The 17,914-nt window shown below is 35.6% G+C and overlaps 1 protein-coding gene and 1 pseudogene across 2 annotated transcripts; one reads left to right on the top strand and one right to left on the bottom strand.

The window, feature by feature from the left end:
* Positions 1–5,130: 5,130 nt before the first annotated feature.
* LOC145064001 (uncharacterized) lies at positions 5,131–6,626 on the bottom strand. Its single transcript, XM_079011533.1, has 4 exons — positions 6,002–6,626; positions 5,816–5,911; positions 5,725–5,759; positions 5,131–5,472 (listed from the first exon to the last, which is right to left on the bottom strand). The coding sequence occupies exons 1-4, from the start codon at positions 6,624–6,626 to the stop codon at positions 5,131–5,133; spliced, it is 1,098 nt and encodes a 365-aa protein (XP_078867659.1).
* A 2,190-nt stretch (positions 6,627–8,816) lies between these two features.
* Positions 8,817–10,817, top strand: LOC145061328 (profilin-2-like; annotated as a pseudogene). The gene is made up of 3 exons (XR_013687167.1): positions 8,817–9,160; positions 9,481–9,618; positions 10,486–10,817. The product of XR_013687167.1 is annotated as a profilin-2-like (transcript).
* Positions 10,818–17,914: the final 7,097 nt, after the last annotated feature.

Consider the following 17,914-nt stretch of genomic DNA (forward strand, 5'->3'; position numbering starts at 1 on the left):
ACCAAAAATCCCCAATGTCAAGTTTAAATAAAGCATCTTGAAATATGGCACATACTGTATTCTTGATTTCGATTATGTAAACTATATCACTTCTCTTCAACATAATTAAAAACCTTGATAACCTCCAGAAACAAATGCTTCAAACTTGTTATTGTTATATAATGTGTGCCCCATCTTGTATTTCCGGCTAGAACAATGGAAATCTAAAAAGTTTTGGTAGGAAACTGTGAATTGATTTTATTCAATTGAAGATTACGTACATATAAGAAATTCTGGAGAAACAGAATCCTGAATACAAGGAAAGGATATTGCAATCCAAAAATATTTAACTCTAAATATATTTTGTAATCTTTATTTTATATTGTAGTTGTTATCTTAACACCCCCCCCCCCCCTTTCAAGTTGGAGCATGTGGATCCAAAATGCCCAACTTGGAAAGAAGATGATCAAATTGCTTTTGCCAAGAGATTTTGTAAAGAAGTCTGTCGATTGATCAGTAGTATGAACATATGAAATGTCGATCAAATCGTCCTGAAGAGCATCACGAACAAAGTGACAGTCGACCTCGATGTGTTTAGTGCATTCATGTTGTACCGGATTTTCAGCAATATGTATAGCTGATTGACTGTCACAGAACAAATGAATAGCTTTAGGATGGTGAACTCCTAAGCTGAGTAAAAGACCTTTGAGCCATTTGAGTTTGCAAGTTATGTTTGCAATTGCACGGTATTCTGCTTCGGCTGATGATCTTGAGACGATATGTTGCTTCTTTGTCTTCCAAGAGATCGGAGAATGTCCAATAAAAATGAGCCATCCTGTTAACGAACGTCGAGTGACAGGACACGAAGCCCAATCAGTTTCGCGTCACCCTTCTATAGACAAATTACTATCATAGCTTAATAAGATACCTTGACCCGGGGTGCCTTTAAGATACCTAACCACCAGTAAATCCGTTTCCTAGTGTTCTTGACACGGTGCTTGGATAAATTGAGATAATACATGCATTGAATAGGCCAAGTTAGGATTATTAACAGATAAGTTTACTAGTCTACCCACAAGGTGCCTGTAAGATTCTGGTGAGTGTTCTTCCGGTAGCTAAACCGAGTTTATGGTTTTGCTCAATAGGAAAGGATACGGGTTTGGATCCCAATAAGCATGTCTTGGTCATGATATCAAGGGTGTAGTTTTGTTGGCATGGAAATAATCCAAAAGAGATTCGAGCAACTTCGAAACCAAGAAAATACTTGAGAGTGCCCAAATCCTTCATTTGAAAACATTCACTTAAGTAAGTTTTGAAAGCACGTAAAACACCTGAGTTCTTACAGGAAAAGATCAAATCATCGACATGCACCAAGACATTTAGTTGAAAGTCGTTCTTGATGTAAGTAAACAGGGAATAGTCGAAATAGGATTGAAGAAAACCATAAGATTTTTGAGTAGTGAAAAGCTTTGAAACCCAACAACGAGGCGCTTGTTTTAAACCATATAATGATTTCCGTAAGCGACAAACCAAATTTGAGTTAGATGACTCAAACCCCGGAGGCAATTTCATGTACACTTCCTCGTTTATATCTCCATGTAAGAAAGCATTATGAACATCCATTTGGTGGAGTAGCTAGTTTTTAGAAGTAGAACCGGCAAGAAAAACATGAACAGTTGTCATCTTGGCGACTAGGGAAAAAGTTTCATTATAATCCAAACCTTCAATCTGGTGATTGCCAAGAATAACTAGACGAGATTTTAGATGTTCAAGAGTACCACTGGAATTGTATTTTCTCCGATAAACCCATTGACTTCCCAATGCATGTTTTCCAAGAGGTAAGGGTTCCAAAGTCCAGGTGTCATTATCTTCTAATGCCTTGATTTCTTCTTGCATTGCACTTTTCCATCTTTCATCTTTTACCACTAGGGGTGCAAACGAGCCGAGTCGAGCCCGAGCTTGGCCGGGCTCGGCTCGGGCTTGTTTAAGTTATACGAGGCTCGAGCTCGAGCTTGGCTCGATTCGAGCTTTCTTTTACCGAGCTCGGCTCGAGCTCGTAAAGAATTATAAAAGCTCGGCTCAGGCTCGGGCTCGACTCATTTTTCGTTTGATGTGCCTAAATAAGCTTAAGCTCGGTTCAAGCTCGTTAAGAAGCTCGTTTACTAATACCCAAAATCCATAATTTCCCAAATATGTTTTTATTTTATATATGAAAATAATAATAAATTATATCATATAAAGGCTCGTTTAGGCTCGCGAGCCTAATCGAGCTTAGTGACATAGGCTCGAGCTCGAGCTCGTTTAATAAACGAGCTTAATATTAAGCTCGAGCTCGGCTCGGGCTCGTTTAAAACCGGTTTCGAGTCGAGCTTTTAACGAGCCGATCCCAAGTAGCTCGCCAGTAGCTTGGCTCGTTTGCACCCCTATTTACCACTTCCTTGAAAGATTTTGGTTCATCTCGCGCAAGGATAGCCGCTAGAAAGGCTTGATATGACATAGAAAACTGATCACATTTAACATAGTATACTAAAGGATAAGGATTACCTGAGGTGTGTCATGGAAGGGAAGTCGTTGTGGATGATGGACTCTCGTGTGTAATGTGTTTAGCAACATAGCCTTTGAGAAGAACCGAGGGTGTTTTGATTCACATTCCACGCCCCCAGAGTTCACTGGTGTTATCTAAAATTGCATCAGCATTAGCATTAGGATCAATATGTGACTCTGTTATGTCAACACTGGTTGAGTCATCTGATCCTAGAGTCGAGTGTTGATAGTTTCATTTTATTTACTTCTTTTCCTACTTTATTTTAGCATAAATCATCTAACTTAATTTAGGTTATATGGATATTTCCTCTTTTTATTATTTTTTTACCTTTAATCGGGTTCTTTCTAGTTTTAGAGTATGATTGTAGATTTTTAGAAGACTAACATGGAACAGTGATGTTCGGGATTACGAGATTCAAATAAGCATTGAGGACAATGAAGAATCATGGGCTAAAAGACTTATGGATATGATCAATCCTTGGGCTTGTTGGTCAAATGAAGAATTGAAGAAACATGGGCTTGAGCTTAAAAGGAGATGGAAGAAATATTTGAGTTGGGAATTGATTGATCGATCGAGTATTTGAGCTCTTGAGGATTTGGAGAAGTCAAATTGGGCTCAAATTAAATAAACCTAGAAGATTAGTGGGCTATAATATAATGAAGAAGAGTTGGATCAGTGGGCTAAAGCAGTGCATGCTCAACAAATAGAAATGGCCCATTCGCAGTCAGTTTATGTGGCCCTCACAAGAATAATATGCGGCCTGCATGGGTTCCTACAAGGGTATTTTCGTGATTTTACTTTTGGCTTCTATTTGAGGAAGTTTGGTGGGATTCTTTTGGGACTTAGTTTTCACATCCGAAAATTGGTGATTTCTCTGGAGTTTTGGAAGCTTTTGGAGCACTTAAAGAACATCAAAAACACCATATTTTGCTATTGATTCTTGCTACATGTTAGGTACTTTTAACCTTTATTTTGTTTTCTTGAGTTTAGCCATGCTAGGCTAAACTAATCTTGGTTGAATTTGGTGAAATCACTTGAATGTTGAGTTAATGTTGAAAAACTCCATGAACTTGTTCTTGGATCTTTATGAGAATGTTTTATGCTTTAACATCTTCTTGCTACTTGTATGTTTTTATTCATGATTTTAAATGTATTTGTAGTGATTAGTTAGCTAATTTCTTGATTAAGTAATAGATCCTCAAATTAGCAAGCAACAAGTGGTTCTTGTGTTAGTTTTCACTTCACACAATCAAAAAAACATTTTCTCCAATACGGGAGTGAAAGCATTTGATTCCTCTTGGATTTGGTGACTTTTAATTTTCACTAATTATATGTTTAATGGAAATTATGACTTTAACTAAATAAATTGTTACGAGCTTCTCTAACTATTTTAACAACTAAGAAAAGTCTAGGTGATCTCAAGCTTCTATATGATTGATATATCCAAGTTAAAGATTTAAAACAAGTATTGCACCGTTGGATTCTAATGATATATTCATCAATTGTTCAAGTGAGGAAATCTTAAGTCAACCATATTTCTCTTATTGAGTTTATATCAAACTCTTGTTTTTGTTGAATTGTCTACTTAAATCTTAGTTTAACTTTAGTTTTATTTCAAGTATTTCAAAAGATCAAAACCCCCATTTTTACTTTTATTTTCATTTTACAAGTATTTTTACAAAAGAAGGTTTTCATAGAGTTATTAAATTGAACCAATCTCCGCGGATTCGAGACCTTTACCACTATACACTATTTTAGTATACAAGATTTAGGGTTATTAATTTTGTTGGCTTCGACAACCACCAATTGTGGCGTGGGAGAAGGCTCGTTATCTGGAGTATTGGTTGTTTCATGGTTTGAAGAATCTAAAACAACAGATGTTGAAGGTATTGTATGGTTGTTGTCAAATTCCGCAAAATCCATGTCAACCGCTTCATCTGATCGACCACTAGATAAACGTTGAGTTGTACTTTTTCATTTTCATGAAAAGGGAAAGTGTTTTCACATAAAACAGCATCTTGTGAGACAAAGAATACTTGTTTTTCAAGATCATAAAGTTTCCAACCTTTTTTTTCCAAAAGGACACCCAACAAAAACACACTTACGACTGCGACTGTCAAAGTTGACTCCTTTTAACTTTTGGTTATAAACAAAGCATAAGGATCCAAAAACACGAATTGCATCGTATGACGGAGGGTAACCAAACAACTTTCCATAAGGAGTCTTATAGTCTAGAACACTAAAAGTTTTCCTATTAATCAAATAAGTTACTGCTAAAACGCATTCACCCCAAAAATAAATTGGTAAGTTTGCTTGAAATCATAACGCCCGAGCAACATTAAGAATATGTCGATGTTTTCGCTCTACGCCTTCCCATTTTTTGTGGAGTGCCAACACACGAGGTTTGAAACAAGATGTCAGAAGCAGAGAAGTAATCAAGTAAGCAGTTAAAATCAGTTTCGTTATCACTTCGTACAATCTAATATTTTTAGAAAACTGACATTCAATCATGGCAACAAAATTCATGAACATATGAAAAACTTTGGTTTTATCAACAATTAGGTAAACCCATACAATACGTGAGAAATCATCCATAATGGTCAAAATTATTTAGCACCACAAGAGGACATGTGTTTGTAAGCACCCCACAAATCCATATGAATTATTTCAAAATTTTGATTACTATTATGTTCACTTAATGGTAAAAGATCTCTAGGATGTTTAGCCTTAAAACAAACTTCACACGCTTTATTCAAATAATCTTTACTACTACTAGTCATAGGAAGATATTTTAGTACTTTCTCATAAGGATGCCCCGTTCTGCTATGCCACAATGAAAAAGAAGAATCGTCTTTATTTACTTTGATTGCTTTAACTAAACTTGGTTCCTCAAAGTAGTAGAGTTCATCTTGTTTACTTCCCATTCCATGTAGCGCCCTCATTTGGTCCTATATAGCATACACAGAGGAATTAAATATGACAATACTATCGAGATCATGACAAAGTTGGGGCATAGAAATCAAGTTGCAATTCAACTGAGGACCATAAAAGAACATGAATAAGGGTGATGTCATCTGTTAGTTTGATAGATCCTTCATGTGTTGCTCCAACTTTCTTGTCATCAGGAAGACCGACCAAGCACCAAGCGCTTCTAACATTGGACGTGATATTGAGATTTTTGGTTACATGATCTGACGTACCTGTATCAATGATCCATAATTGTCCATGGAGCTTCCTACACAAAAAAAATTTTATGTTTTTGACCACACAAGTAAAATCCATGAAACTTACCAGACAAATGATCATTCGAGAATGACATATTACCAAACACACTTGTGAGAGCCTTCAATTGTTCAGCAGTGAATGCTTGTGCAGCTAAAAACATTTCTGAACTAAATCCAAAACTTATATATTCAACGACAACCACATTTGCTCGAGGTCCACTTCCTCCATAGCCTTTTCCACGTCATGTATTACTATCAGGTTTAGGGTGATCTCCCCACCAATCTGGATAACCAAGTTTTTCAAAACATTGGTGGATTTCAAGACTGTTCTTTTTACAGTGTGTACAATAGCATTTATTCTTGTCAACTTGATCGTTTCTGTCTCGACCTTTTTTGCTTGTTCGAATTGCAAAGCTCATAACTTCAGGCTTTTCTTTAGTTACATTAGAGATGGTTCTTACCCTTTCATCTTGAATTACCATTTGATATGCTCTATTGAGAGAGGGTAAAAGATCTTGTGACAGAATGTTTGACCGAATCTGTACAAAACACTCACCATTCAACCCCATCAAAAACTCATGAAGCTTGTCTTTTTCTCGACGGGTTTCATGTTTTCGACCAACAGTGCACCGTGTATAGCAAGTATATGTGATTAATGGTTCATGACTGTGCAATTCTTCCCACAAAGTTTTTAGTTTACCATAATATGCAGCAACAATCATACCTTTGGTTTGTTCACATCTTGCAATTGAAGCCTTGAGTTGTTGAATCCTAGGACCACTGACAAGAGCAAATCGTTCTTTGAGAGTATCCCACAAGCGCTTTGCATCCTTGTATTTTGACAAGGATGACTTCACTTCTGGTGTAATTATGTTCATAATCTATAAGATACCAACATGGCGTGAATAGTGCACCAGTCGGACTGTGTGTATGGTGCTTCTGCTGCAACAATTGTTCTATCAAGAAACACGAACTTCCGTCTTGCCTACAAGGCAGTTTCGATCTCTCCTGCCCATTCGTCATAATTTTTTCAATTGAATCTTGTTGCAGTTATATAATCACCAGGTTTATCTTGGGGACCAAGAAAGAATGGTGAGTTCGTGTCTATCTTTGGTGGTGGTGGTGTATCACTGATCATGGTTTAGAGTTTGAGTATCTCAGCAAAACCTGGCTCTGATACCAAGAAAAGTTTTGATAGAAAACTGTGAATTGATTTTATTTAATTGAAGATTACCTACATATAAGAAATTCTGGAGAAACAGAATCCTGAATACAATGAAAGGAAATTACAATCCAAAAACATTTAACTCTAAATATATTTTGTAATCTTTATCTTATTCTGTAATCGTTATCTTAACAAAAAGTCTCTTGATTTAACCCACTTTTGGTCTCAATTTCACCATTAACAATTTTTTTGAACCTTTTTCGTGTAACTCTATCGTATTATATATTTTCTTTTACAATAAGTACACACCACGTTAATCACCAAAGCTAATTTCTCAAAAAAAATCATGAGCACCATCGTGGTTCTTTGCTACGACCATAACCACTAATTGATGTCAGTGTGAAAAAAGTAGTGTACTAATAAGCCAAAGGATTATTTTTCAATATCAATGCTTTCAAACCGTTAAATGCACCATGCATATTACTTGCTTCATCATATCCTATCCATTTGTTCTTTCTTGGATACATCACTAGACTTGTTTACTAATATAGTTTACACATTCTTACCACTTTGTTCACAAATGGACTTGATTAGCTTTTTCGAAATGCGTTTGACAATTTCTTTTTGAATCTCCGAAGATGTTAATTTTTCATTTTTGTAACATTTTCTAAAGTAACATTATAAATACAATCAGTAAGTTCCTAAAAGACAAATAATTCTTCAATGAAAAGGCCTCTACAATGAGATCCATCAGACTCCTCATGACCATAAAACATCATATTTTTCAATAAAAATCTACAAGTATCAATTGTAGCACGTACTCAAATTTGATAGTTACATGCCTCAACTTTGGTTTGCTTATGAAAATCTTCACTAATATATTGTTTGATTTTCACACTTTTGTTTTGCTTTGTTGTGATGATTGTCAACATTAACCCCATGATCTTTCATTGATTTCTTTTTACTCCTGTGTGTTAAAGCTTCCCGTCGCAAATACATTTCCCCTCTTGTTGCCCTACAATGTCCTTAAACAAGTAACAACATAAACAATAAGTTTTTTTGTGTGTTGTACTCTAACCAATTAAATTTATCAAACCATTCATTTACAAAACGTCTATTCTTATCACCATTTTTTATTGATGGAGAGTCATGACCTTTTGGTTGAGAAGATCATTTAATCTAATATGCTTTCAGTATTTCAACCCTTTGATTTGGATGATAGGAAGTAATTTGTGGTATATTTTTTGGGTCATAAGAAAGATTATTAATATCAAAACTTGGTAAAGTAGGTTGTGGTTGTGTTTAATGTTGATGTCTTTTTCCTCCACCACTTTCATTACGATTACCATTACCAATATCCAATTTTCTTTTAAAAAAATGAATCCCTACAAACACAATTAAAGATTTAAACATAATTTCACTAACAAAATAACAAACTAACAAGTAAACAACTAATTATCTAATTTTAGCTTTTCAATTTGAACAACTAAATTAAACTAAAATATAAATCTTTAAAAATTAAAGTAAATAACTAATGTTTGTTTTCTTGCTAGTGGAAGAGTCTGTGAGCAAATTGGTTGGGGGAGTACTAATTCCACCATCCATAAGCCTTTTCATTTTGTAGGCTAAATAATGTAATTTAATGGGCTATGATTTAGAATTTTTGAGTTTTCCTTAAGCCCACAAACGTATATAGATTTCTTACCAACATGTTAGTTCCGCAACTGGTCATATACATATACATATAATATAAATAAAATAAACAAATAAATATACACAAAAAAAAAAAAAAAAAAAAAAAAAAAAAGTTTAATATTTAATACTTATGCATATGAAAAATATGAAGTATAAAATCTATTTAACCAAAATTATATAGGTTCATATTCGTGATGAAATACAATACTTTAAAGGTTGGTAGTTCCTGCAAAGAAGGCGAGCGAGCGGGTATGGCGGTGATTGAATGGATGGATGGAAGCAGTGGACGGAGAGAAGACCGCTCGCCCTCACCACCACACCACACCATCACCATCATCATTTCTATTCACATCTCTTTATTTAACCCCAATTTCCATCTTCCAATCTCGCAATTTGAATCAAACAAACGTAATCGTCGTCAAAATGTCGTGGCAAACTTACGTTGATGACCATTTGATGTGTGACATCGATGGCAGTGGCCAGCATCTCAGCTCCGCCGCCATTACCGGACTCGACGGCACCGTTTGGGCCCAGAGCGCCAAGTTTCCTCAGGTCATTTCTTAATTTCCCCCCCTTTCTCCTTCGATTGTTTCGAATTAGGTTGTGAAATTGTATTCGATTTCGTTAGTGTTTGGTTTTTCGATGTTGATTTGGATGATTCTACGATTTACACGATCTGATTACTTGATCCGCTTATATCATTGTCGTATCAAGTATCAACGATTTGCAAATTTGATCATGTAATCATCGTTTGCGCATAATAACTCGTATTAATTCGAACAAGATCTCGGTGACTGATTCTGTTTTGCTGATTCATGTATTTCCTTGTAATGATTCAGGTTTTCTATATCTCATTGATTATGTTTTTGCAGTTTAAACCCGAGGAGATGAAAGCCATCTGTAATGAATTCGATAATGCAGGCACGCTTGCTCCTACAGGTCTATTCCTGGGTGGTGCAAAGTACATGGTACTCCAAGGAGAGGCTGGAGCTGTCATCCGTGGAAAGAAGGTGATAAATACACCATCCTACTTTCATTTCTTTCTAGGGTTACCTTATATAGTTTTTTTTTTTTTTTTTTTTTTTTTTTTTTTAAGATTAAACCTCAGTTTTATTTTATTTTCTGAAAAAGACTTTATTTTCTCTTTTTTTCTAAAAAAATCTTCAACTTTTTGTTTTTTTCCAAAAAAAAACCCTCTAACCTTTTAGTTTTTTCTAAAAGACCCTCAACTTCTATTTTTCATCCATAAACACCCTCACATTTGACAAGTTTTTTCAGAAAAGAAAAAAAAAAAAAAAAGGCCTAATCGAAAAAAATGAGAAAATATGTGGTATTTTTCAGAAAAAAAAAAGTTGAGCTTTGATATGGAAAATCATAATATATAACGTCATTTATCAAATTAACCTTTATTTCTATTACACCATTATATTTCCATTTTTATTTTTTTTACATGATATTTTCGAAACTTTACTAAGTTATAACAGTGAAAATTCTTTTGAATATGGATGACATTGTTATGACTTTTGAATATGTTGATTTTTTGATTCACAATGTTGTAATAAGAATAGATGAAAGTATGATGCTATAATAAAGAGTTTTAAGCAGAAAAATCTCATTATTTTGTGAAAAAATTTGATAAAGCACTATATATTTTTTAACAAAAAGTGTCGCTTATTTAACATTTTGCCCAAATTAACGAAAAAACTCTTTTTTAACAGGAAATGACAAATTGTGTGGTTTCTCCAAAATAATAGGATTTTTCTGTTAAAAAAAAAAACATTTAGGAATTTATCAAAAAAATTTCCAAAATAACGAGACTTTTCTACATAAAACCCTTATAATAAACAAACAAATGAAAGTATGTTGGTATTTGGTAGGGAGCGGGTGGAATATGCATCAAGAAGACTGGTCAAGCCATGGTGTTTGGTCTGTATGATGAGCCTGTGAATCCCGGTCAATGCAACATGGTTGTGGAGAGGTTGGGGGATTATCTCGTTGACCAGGGCATGTAAACAAACCTCATTCACCTCCTCTTCGTTATTCAATAATTATATGGCGTGAACACTTTTCTTTCGGTTTCCTTGAAAGAATGTGAATTAGTTTTGAATTTTTGATCTCCAATTCCTTGTTATAAAACAAATTATATGTGTATTTCATTGTATCACACTCTCAATAAGTTTGATGTCATTTCAAAATTTTGCATTTTGTATTTCTATTGATTTCATTTTGAATATGCGTTAGAAAATTGTAAGTACGTTGCTATTATAGGTAACCAATTGTTTAAAGAAAAGTTTCTTGTAGACTCAAATGCCACGTAAGTAAAAAAGCAATTGGTTTTTGAGGTTAAAATTGCTACAATCGGTAGAAAGGTGTAAGTACGTTATTATTGTAAGTAAAACAAAAAAGTACGTTGCCCATATTTATAAAAAATAAAAAGATAATATGTTACTATTTCATGTTATTATATATATATATATATATATATATATATATATATATATATATATATACTCATCCGCTTGCCCCATTCACACCGATAGATGCTTTCCACAAATCTTCTACTGCCTCTGTCTTTCAATTTCATTATTCCACAAGAAAAAGCTTTAACATCGATTGAATATTTTCATCCTTCTCACCTCTTTTGCTCTCAAAAGGTCTCAAAGATTCATCAATTTCATTCTCACGTCAATGGTTTTCAACAAACTCAGAATGATTCTCTATAGATGGAGGTATGGTTAATTTTGGATTTGAGAGAACGAGGAAGAACTGAAGTGCACATCCAAGTTTGAATAAAACATTGAATTATTTGATAAAGTAATTTATGTATTTTGTGGAACTAATATATAAAAATATTGTCTTTTATGTTAACAAAAATAATTCTTTATAAATCATCCAAAAACATGTGAGATATATGGAATCTAGTGAAGTTTTGATTGTGACATAGCGTCCTAATGCAATAATTAATCTCATGTTTTTTTTGCTATGGTTTGTTGAACATTAATTTTTTTTATTAAAATATATGTAGCCTTGCCACGATCCTCTTAAGTGTCTGAAACCATAACCAAAAACTATAAGTCAAAGCTTAGTGAGTGTGACAACCCAAAGTTATTCCGTTACATTACCCCGTTACCGTTAACGGAATATTCCACTGTATAAAAGTTCCGTTAATAAGAGGTCGTCAAATAAATAAATGTTTTATTTATTTATGTTTTATGTCGTGATAGTCGTAATAAAGTAAAAGAAAACACTTAAAGTACATTTTCATAGTAATTTAGAAAAAGTTAGTTTTTATTATTACGACCACTAAATCGGGTGCGACCAAAAGCCCCGTATAACGGCAGTATCGGGTAGAATCCCACTGAGCCCCAACTCCAACTCCTATATAAGGGTGAGTAGAGTCCATTAGAGACTTTTTACACTCTCCCCACTCTCTCTCTCTCTACAACTTAAATTTGAGCTAAAAATCGTCCGTTTCGAGCCCCAAACGAGTAGGTAAACTATCCTAACTCGTTGTATAACTTATCTAGCCTACAAATTCGAGTTTAAAACATAAAATAGGGACAAAATCATGTGTTTACGGCCCAATAACACTTTTGGACCGTAAACACCATTTAATGGGGTTTTTAAGCCCCAAAACCCCTCCAAATTGCCCCTAAGGCTTAGATATGACTTTTAGGCTTACATATTCGGTCTTAGAACACCTTGAAACGAGTTTTTGAAGAGTAAACATGAGTTTACTGCCCAAGAACATGCTTGGGCCGTAAACTCCTCTTCATGGGGAGTAAACTCATGTTTGAGTGTTAGAAGTGCCCTCAACACCCCCAATGGCCTTGGATTAAATCCTAGAATCAACCACCAACAAGTTGGGACTTTAAACTTAATTAAAACAACTCCATAAGGAGCTTACGGCCGTAAACCCCTCATGGAAGGGTACCTGGGCCGTAAACTCCTACAAAGGGGTTAAAAGGTGCCCCAAACTCACCCCTTGACTTGTAAAAATGAGTTGAACCAATTATGCTTTACCTTTGCCCTTCAAAACAATTTATGATTGTGTGGGTGAGAGTTTACGGCCGTAAACTCATAGTTTACTGCCGTGAACTCATCAAATAACCCATATGTTTGAATTAGTCCCTTTCTATTGCCCAAGAACAAAACCTAGCATCATCCCTTAATTTGTAGTAAGCCATTTAACACTCAAAAACCTCCTCCATGAGTTTACGGCCGTAAACTCATGGGTATGGGGTGTTTAAGGCCGAAAACTCCCTAAGGAGTTTACTCTTGAAGAGTAAACTCAATTCCCAAGTCCCACGCATCATTACACACCCTTAAAAGTTACTCGGGACACCCCTGACGCTTAATTAAAAGTGTTTTCGCACTTAGGAAGCGTATACTTGTTTAATTAGTATTAAATGTACTAATTGTATGTGAACATATGTTATCATATGTTAAATAGGTCACTAAGTGTGTCCAAGTCTTTACTTGACACCGAGCACCCAACCGGCACCTTCGTCGGATCCACTTACATCAGGTGAGTTCATACCCCTGAATGAACCTTTTAAATGTTTTTACATGTTTTATAGGGGGGAATACAAGTTAAACATGCCAGTTATCATATCAATCACATGTGATTGATAACCCGCATGCACAAGGATTTACCACACTGTTAACTGTTTTACCGAGTATGATGCTATAAATGGCTTTCTAAAATGTTTCCACTTATTCAGATCTCTTACTTATATTGCTTTTTCAATGTTTCATTTAAAACTGATTTATGAGAGTTTTCCAAAGGTTTTCAAACTTATTTTAAAACAGAATACTCTGTCGTGATTTTCTCAAGAATAAAGGTTTTCTTCCATGTTTTAATACTCCTTCTTAGTTAAAGTTCCTACTTGATAACGCTTTCACTTTGTGATGCGTTTATACCTGTTATTACCTATACTTCGCTTATACTTGTGATAGCTTATACCTGTTAGACGCTCTTACTTCACTTGTTGTCACTTCCACTTCGTGATACACTTATACCAGTTAACGCTTATACTTCACGATCTGGTTATTCCACACTGTACGGTTATACATCACGATTTGGTTATTTCACACTGTTCGGTTATTTATCACGATACGATTAATCCACACTGTACACGTATACTTCACGATCCGGTTATTCCATACGATTCGGTTATACTTCACGATATGATTCCACTTGTTACACACTCAAGTGTAGTTAGATGTATGTCTGTGCTTGTTTAGATGCATATAAGTAATGATTGAAGGACTTAGGAAGGCTGGTCCGCCCTATTTCCTTTTCTTCGTTGAGATGTGGTTTGGTGGGATCGGATGTCCATCCGAAGGTCGTTTGATTCATTAGTTATATATTATGTACACAAGCATAGACATATGAGTTTACTTTAGTCAGTTCAGTTATGAGTCTCTACCCCTAGTTCAACACTGTATTGGAAACACACTACCTACTATTTGGGATGCATCTTCGGGACACGGCCTTCTCCGTCGTCTAGTTGGTAACCAGAGTCTCCTATAGGGAGAGCGGACATTGTGTGTATAGATCTGTACGGGATTGACACCCCCGCACCCTGACTACTAGCTACAGTCCACGGCCTACCAAGCCAAGGGGTGACAAATGTCATATTCTCTAGACGCTTGTAGGGCGTCAGGTACTCTAGTGTCGGTTAGTATGGTTACGAGTATCCCAGGTTACCTTATAATTACACTGTATGCTGGAACCCACTCTCGGAGTCACACTGTTTTAGACCTTGCTAGACGTATCATTCATTTGATACTGTCTGGGGTCTGTATTCACTGTTTTAAACCTTGCTAGACGTATCATTCAGTTGATACTGTCTGGGGTCTGTGTTCACTGTTTTAAACCTTACTAGTTGTACCTTCCATTTGGTACCGCCTAGGGTCTGTGTCTCTTTCTGTTAGACTAAGTCAGGCGTGTCGTTCATTCGATACTCTCCTGGAGTCTATGATTCCTTTTGCCTTAGTCAGCAGTCCTCACTGCTGAGGCATATGTTATTTTCCCTGATATTCTCGGACTTTCTTAAAAAGCAAATCACGTATTTTGAAAATGAAAGTGTATAAGGGAAAACTACTTTTTACCACATAACTCTGACCAGTCTTGGTAGAAGACTGCATTTTAAATAGAAAATATAGGATTTTCTGGAAAGGACACTATTTCACTGTATACTTGAAAACTACTACTTATATAAAGTTATTTGAATAAAATGTCACTAAATGCTTATGAACTCACCAGCATTTGTAAAAATGTTGATACTCGCTTTTCAAATAACTTGTATTCTCAGGTCAGCATTAGACAGGTACATCCCCGAAGCTGTTGATGAAGATAGCTTAGTACCATGTTGTACTTACTTATATTTACTTGTATTACTTTGATGTATTGTAATGTAAATCATGTAAAACTATTATTAATAATGCAATGTTTTATTGTACTTTGATTACTATAATGCATGTGTTGTGATACTTGACATGACGTCATCCACCCTAGAACGTTTCCGCCGTTCCGGTTTTGGGGTGTGACAGTGAGTTCCCCAAAGTACCACCACACAATGCACATATCATATACAAACAAGCATTATGGGTCCAATCAGTCATCGGACTAGAATACCCACAGGTCCACAGCCGTCAGGCTGGATTAGCCCTGGCCCAATTTGTCATCGAACTGGAATGCCAACATACAACAGGTCCACTCAATCATCAGACTGGAATACCAATATACAATGGGTCCATTCAGTCATCAGACTAGAATACCATCGGCTCCACTCAGTTATCGGACTGGAATACCCCTGGTCTGTTGACTCACCCACATAGCAGTAAAGTCTCAACCCAACACAATATGTCAACATATAACAAAAAACAAACATATTCAACAAACAAACAATCATGCAGCCATAAATCACAGGTAGTGCTACAGATATACCGGTTTATGCATATCAACAACTATCATATAATCATACATATCTATCTCATACTCAACATATCATAGATCAAGGTATAGCAGGATATCAATCCAATAGGTCGGTCTTGGTGCCTTCGACCCGTAAGTACAATGAGAAAAACTCACCTCACAATCTGACGAATAGCTGATCAATACTCTACTCCCAAATATCGGGTGTAACATCCCCCTCTGGCACGTAAGGGGGTCACCCATCCCGGTACTACTCCCGCCCGAGCACGCTTAACTGCAGAGTTCTTATGGGATCTACTGCCCTCACGGCTTTAAAACGCGTTGTGACAAGGAAGGTATCCACACCCTTATAAGGAGTGTTTAGTTCTCCTTCCAAGCCGATGTGGGATCAGGTCTAACCCACCTTCACCCCCCCATTATAGGGTTCGACGTCCCCGTCGAACACATCGACCCGTGCCCTAGCTTTGATACCATTTGTAACATCCCCCTCTGGCACGTATCACAATATTGTCCGCTTTGGGCCACTCGGCACGAGGACTTCCCAGGGGGTCACCTATCCCGGTACTACTCCCGCCCGAGCACGCTTAACTGCAGAGTTCTTATGGGATCTGTTGTCCTCACGGCTTTAAAACGCGTTGTGAAAAGGAAGGTATCCACACCCTTATAAGGAGTGTTTAGTTCTCCTTCCAAGCCGATGTGGGATCAGGTCTAACCCACCTAATTGTAACGCCAGGGTTTCAGGGCTAAGCATTTTTGTCAATGTAATAGTCTAGGTCAACTATTGTAACTCTTTTTGAAGTAATAAAAATGAAATATTTGAGTATTATGTGAATTATGTATGTTATGTGTTTATTATTTAATTATAAATGTATAATTAATAGAGAATAAAAATAAGCGTCAAAATTAAAGTGTGAAATTAGCCCGATATCTCTACATAAAGTTGTAGAATATGTCTCAAGGTTTCCGTACATATAAGGAACGCCGAAATCCGAGTTATAACGAAGAAGTTATGACCCGTCGAAGTTTTGCGACAGAACCGACACGATACTGGGAAGCGTAAATAGTGAATTTACGATAGAGCGAGATTTAGCCTTAGCGATCTAAACGAAAGTCATAGAATATGTTAAACTAAGAACATCGATACAAAGAACGCCCAAATCTGACTTCGTATGAAGAAGTTATGATTTTTCGAAGTTTCGGAATAGCAGTGTACAGCCCGAAATTCGAATATTAGATCGAGTGATTTTTAGCCGACACAACCTAAACGAGAATCGAAGATCTCGTTATTAGTAGCGTAACGATAAAAAGACAGACGAAAATGGACATCGGATAAAGAAGTTATGAGATTTTAATGGACCAATCATGTCCCGGCCTGTTAAAAATATAACTTCAAAACTAAAGTCAAGATTAGCCAACGTAGTCTAAACGAAAGTTGTAGAGTACGTCTCCACCTACGCGTGGATATAAAGAACGTCAAAAACGGAGTTCGTATGAACGAGTTACAAATTATAATAGCATATTTACGTATTAAAATAAAGTATAAATCATGTATACGTACACATATATATACATATGTATATATCATTAGAAAGGTATCGACGATGCGGTCATTATAAGACTAATGTTGAGTTCTTTCGACATTAGTTTAGTACAAATATCATTAAATCCATTTAAAATAGTATTATAGAGAGGTATTTAGTTGTTTATATAACTAAAAGGTCATTAAGTAATTATGGAGGGTAGTTTTTGAAAATTCAATTAGTATAAATAAGAGTCTTGGGCTCTCATATTTCTTGCACTATTCTCTTGATTCAAGAGTCTTTCTCTCCTTATCCCCCGAACATTTCGGTCCCTCGTGATTCGACTTCTCTTTCTGTAGTTTAGTATAGTAAGGTGAGCGCTGAAGCGTTACACGAATCTTTCTTAGAAAGATTCAGCGACGAAGTTCTGCCCCTGCAGAGCCCGACTCCTAGCTAAAACCCCCTTGTAAGTAAGTTATGCTTACCTTATTTTAATATAGCTTATATTTAAAATTAGTATTGTTATTATGAACTTATAATAAATATTTGAGCTATTATTATAACTTATATAAGTGTCGTTATAATATTTTTTTAACTACTCACGGTACGGGGAATCTGGTTTAAAGGGCCGCATAGGGTTGTTGGATTTTAGAAGTGTTATATGCCAAAATGGTCCTGCCCTCCGGTGTTTTATGTCTGGCCCCTGTTTGTACATAGTGGTTGGAAAATATTGTTTAACGCTTATATAATAATAATAATAATAATAATAATAATAATAATAATAATAATAATAATAATAATAATAATAATAATAAGACTAATAGTTGGTCACAGTAAATATTA

Source organism: Lactuca serriola, chromosome 7, assembly GCF_051521515.1.
Source record: "Lactuca serriola cultivar US96UC23 chromosome 7, Lser_US96UC23_V15, whole genome shotgun sequence".
NCBI classification, from domain to species: Eukaryota; Viridiplantae; Streptophyta; class Magnoliopsida; order Asterales; family Asteraceae; genus Lactuca; species Lactuca serriola.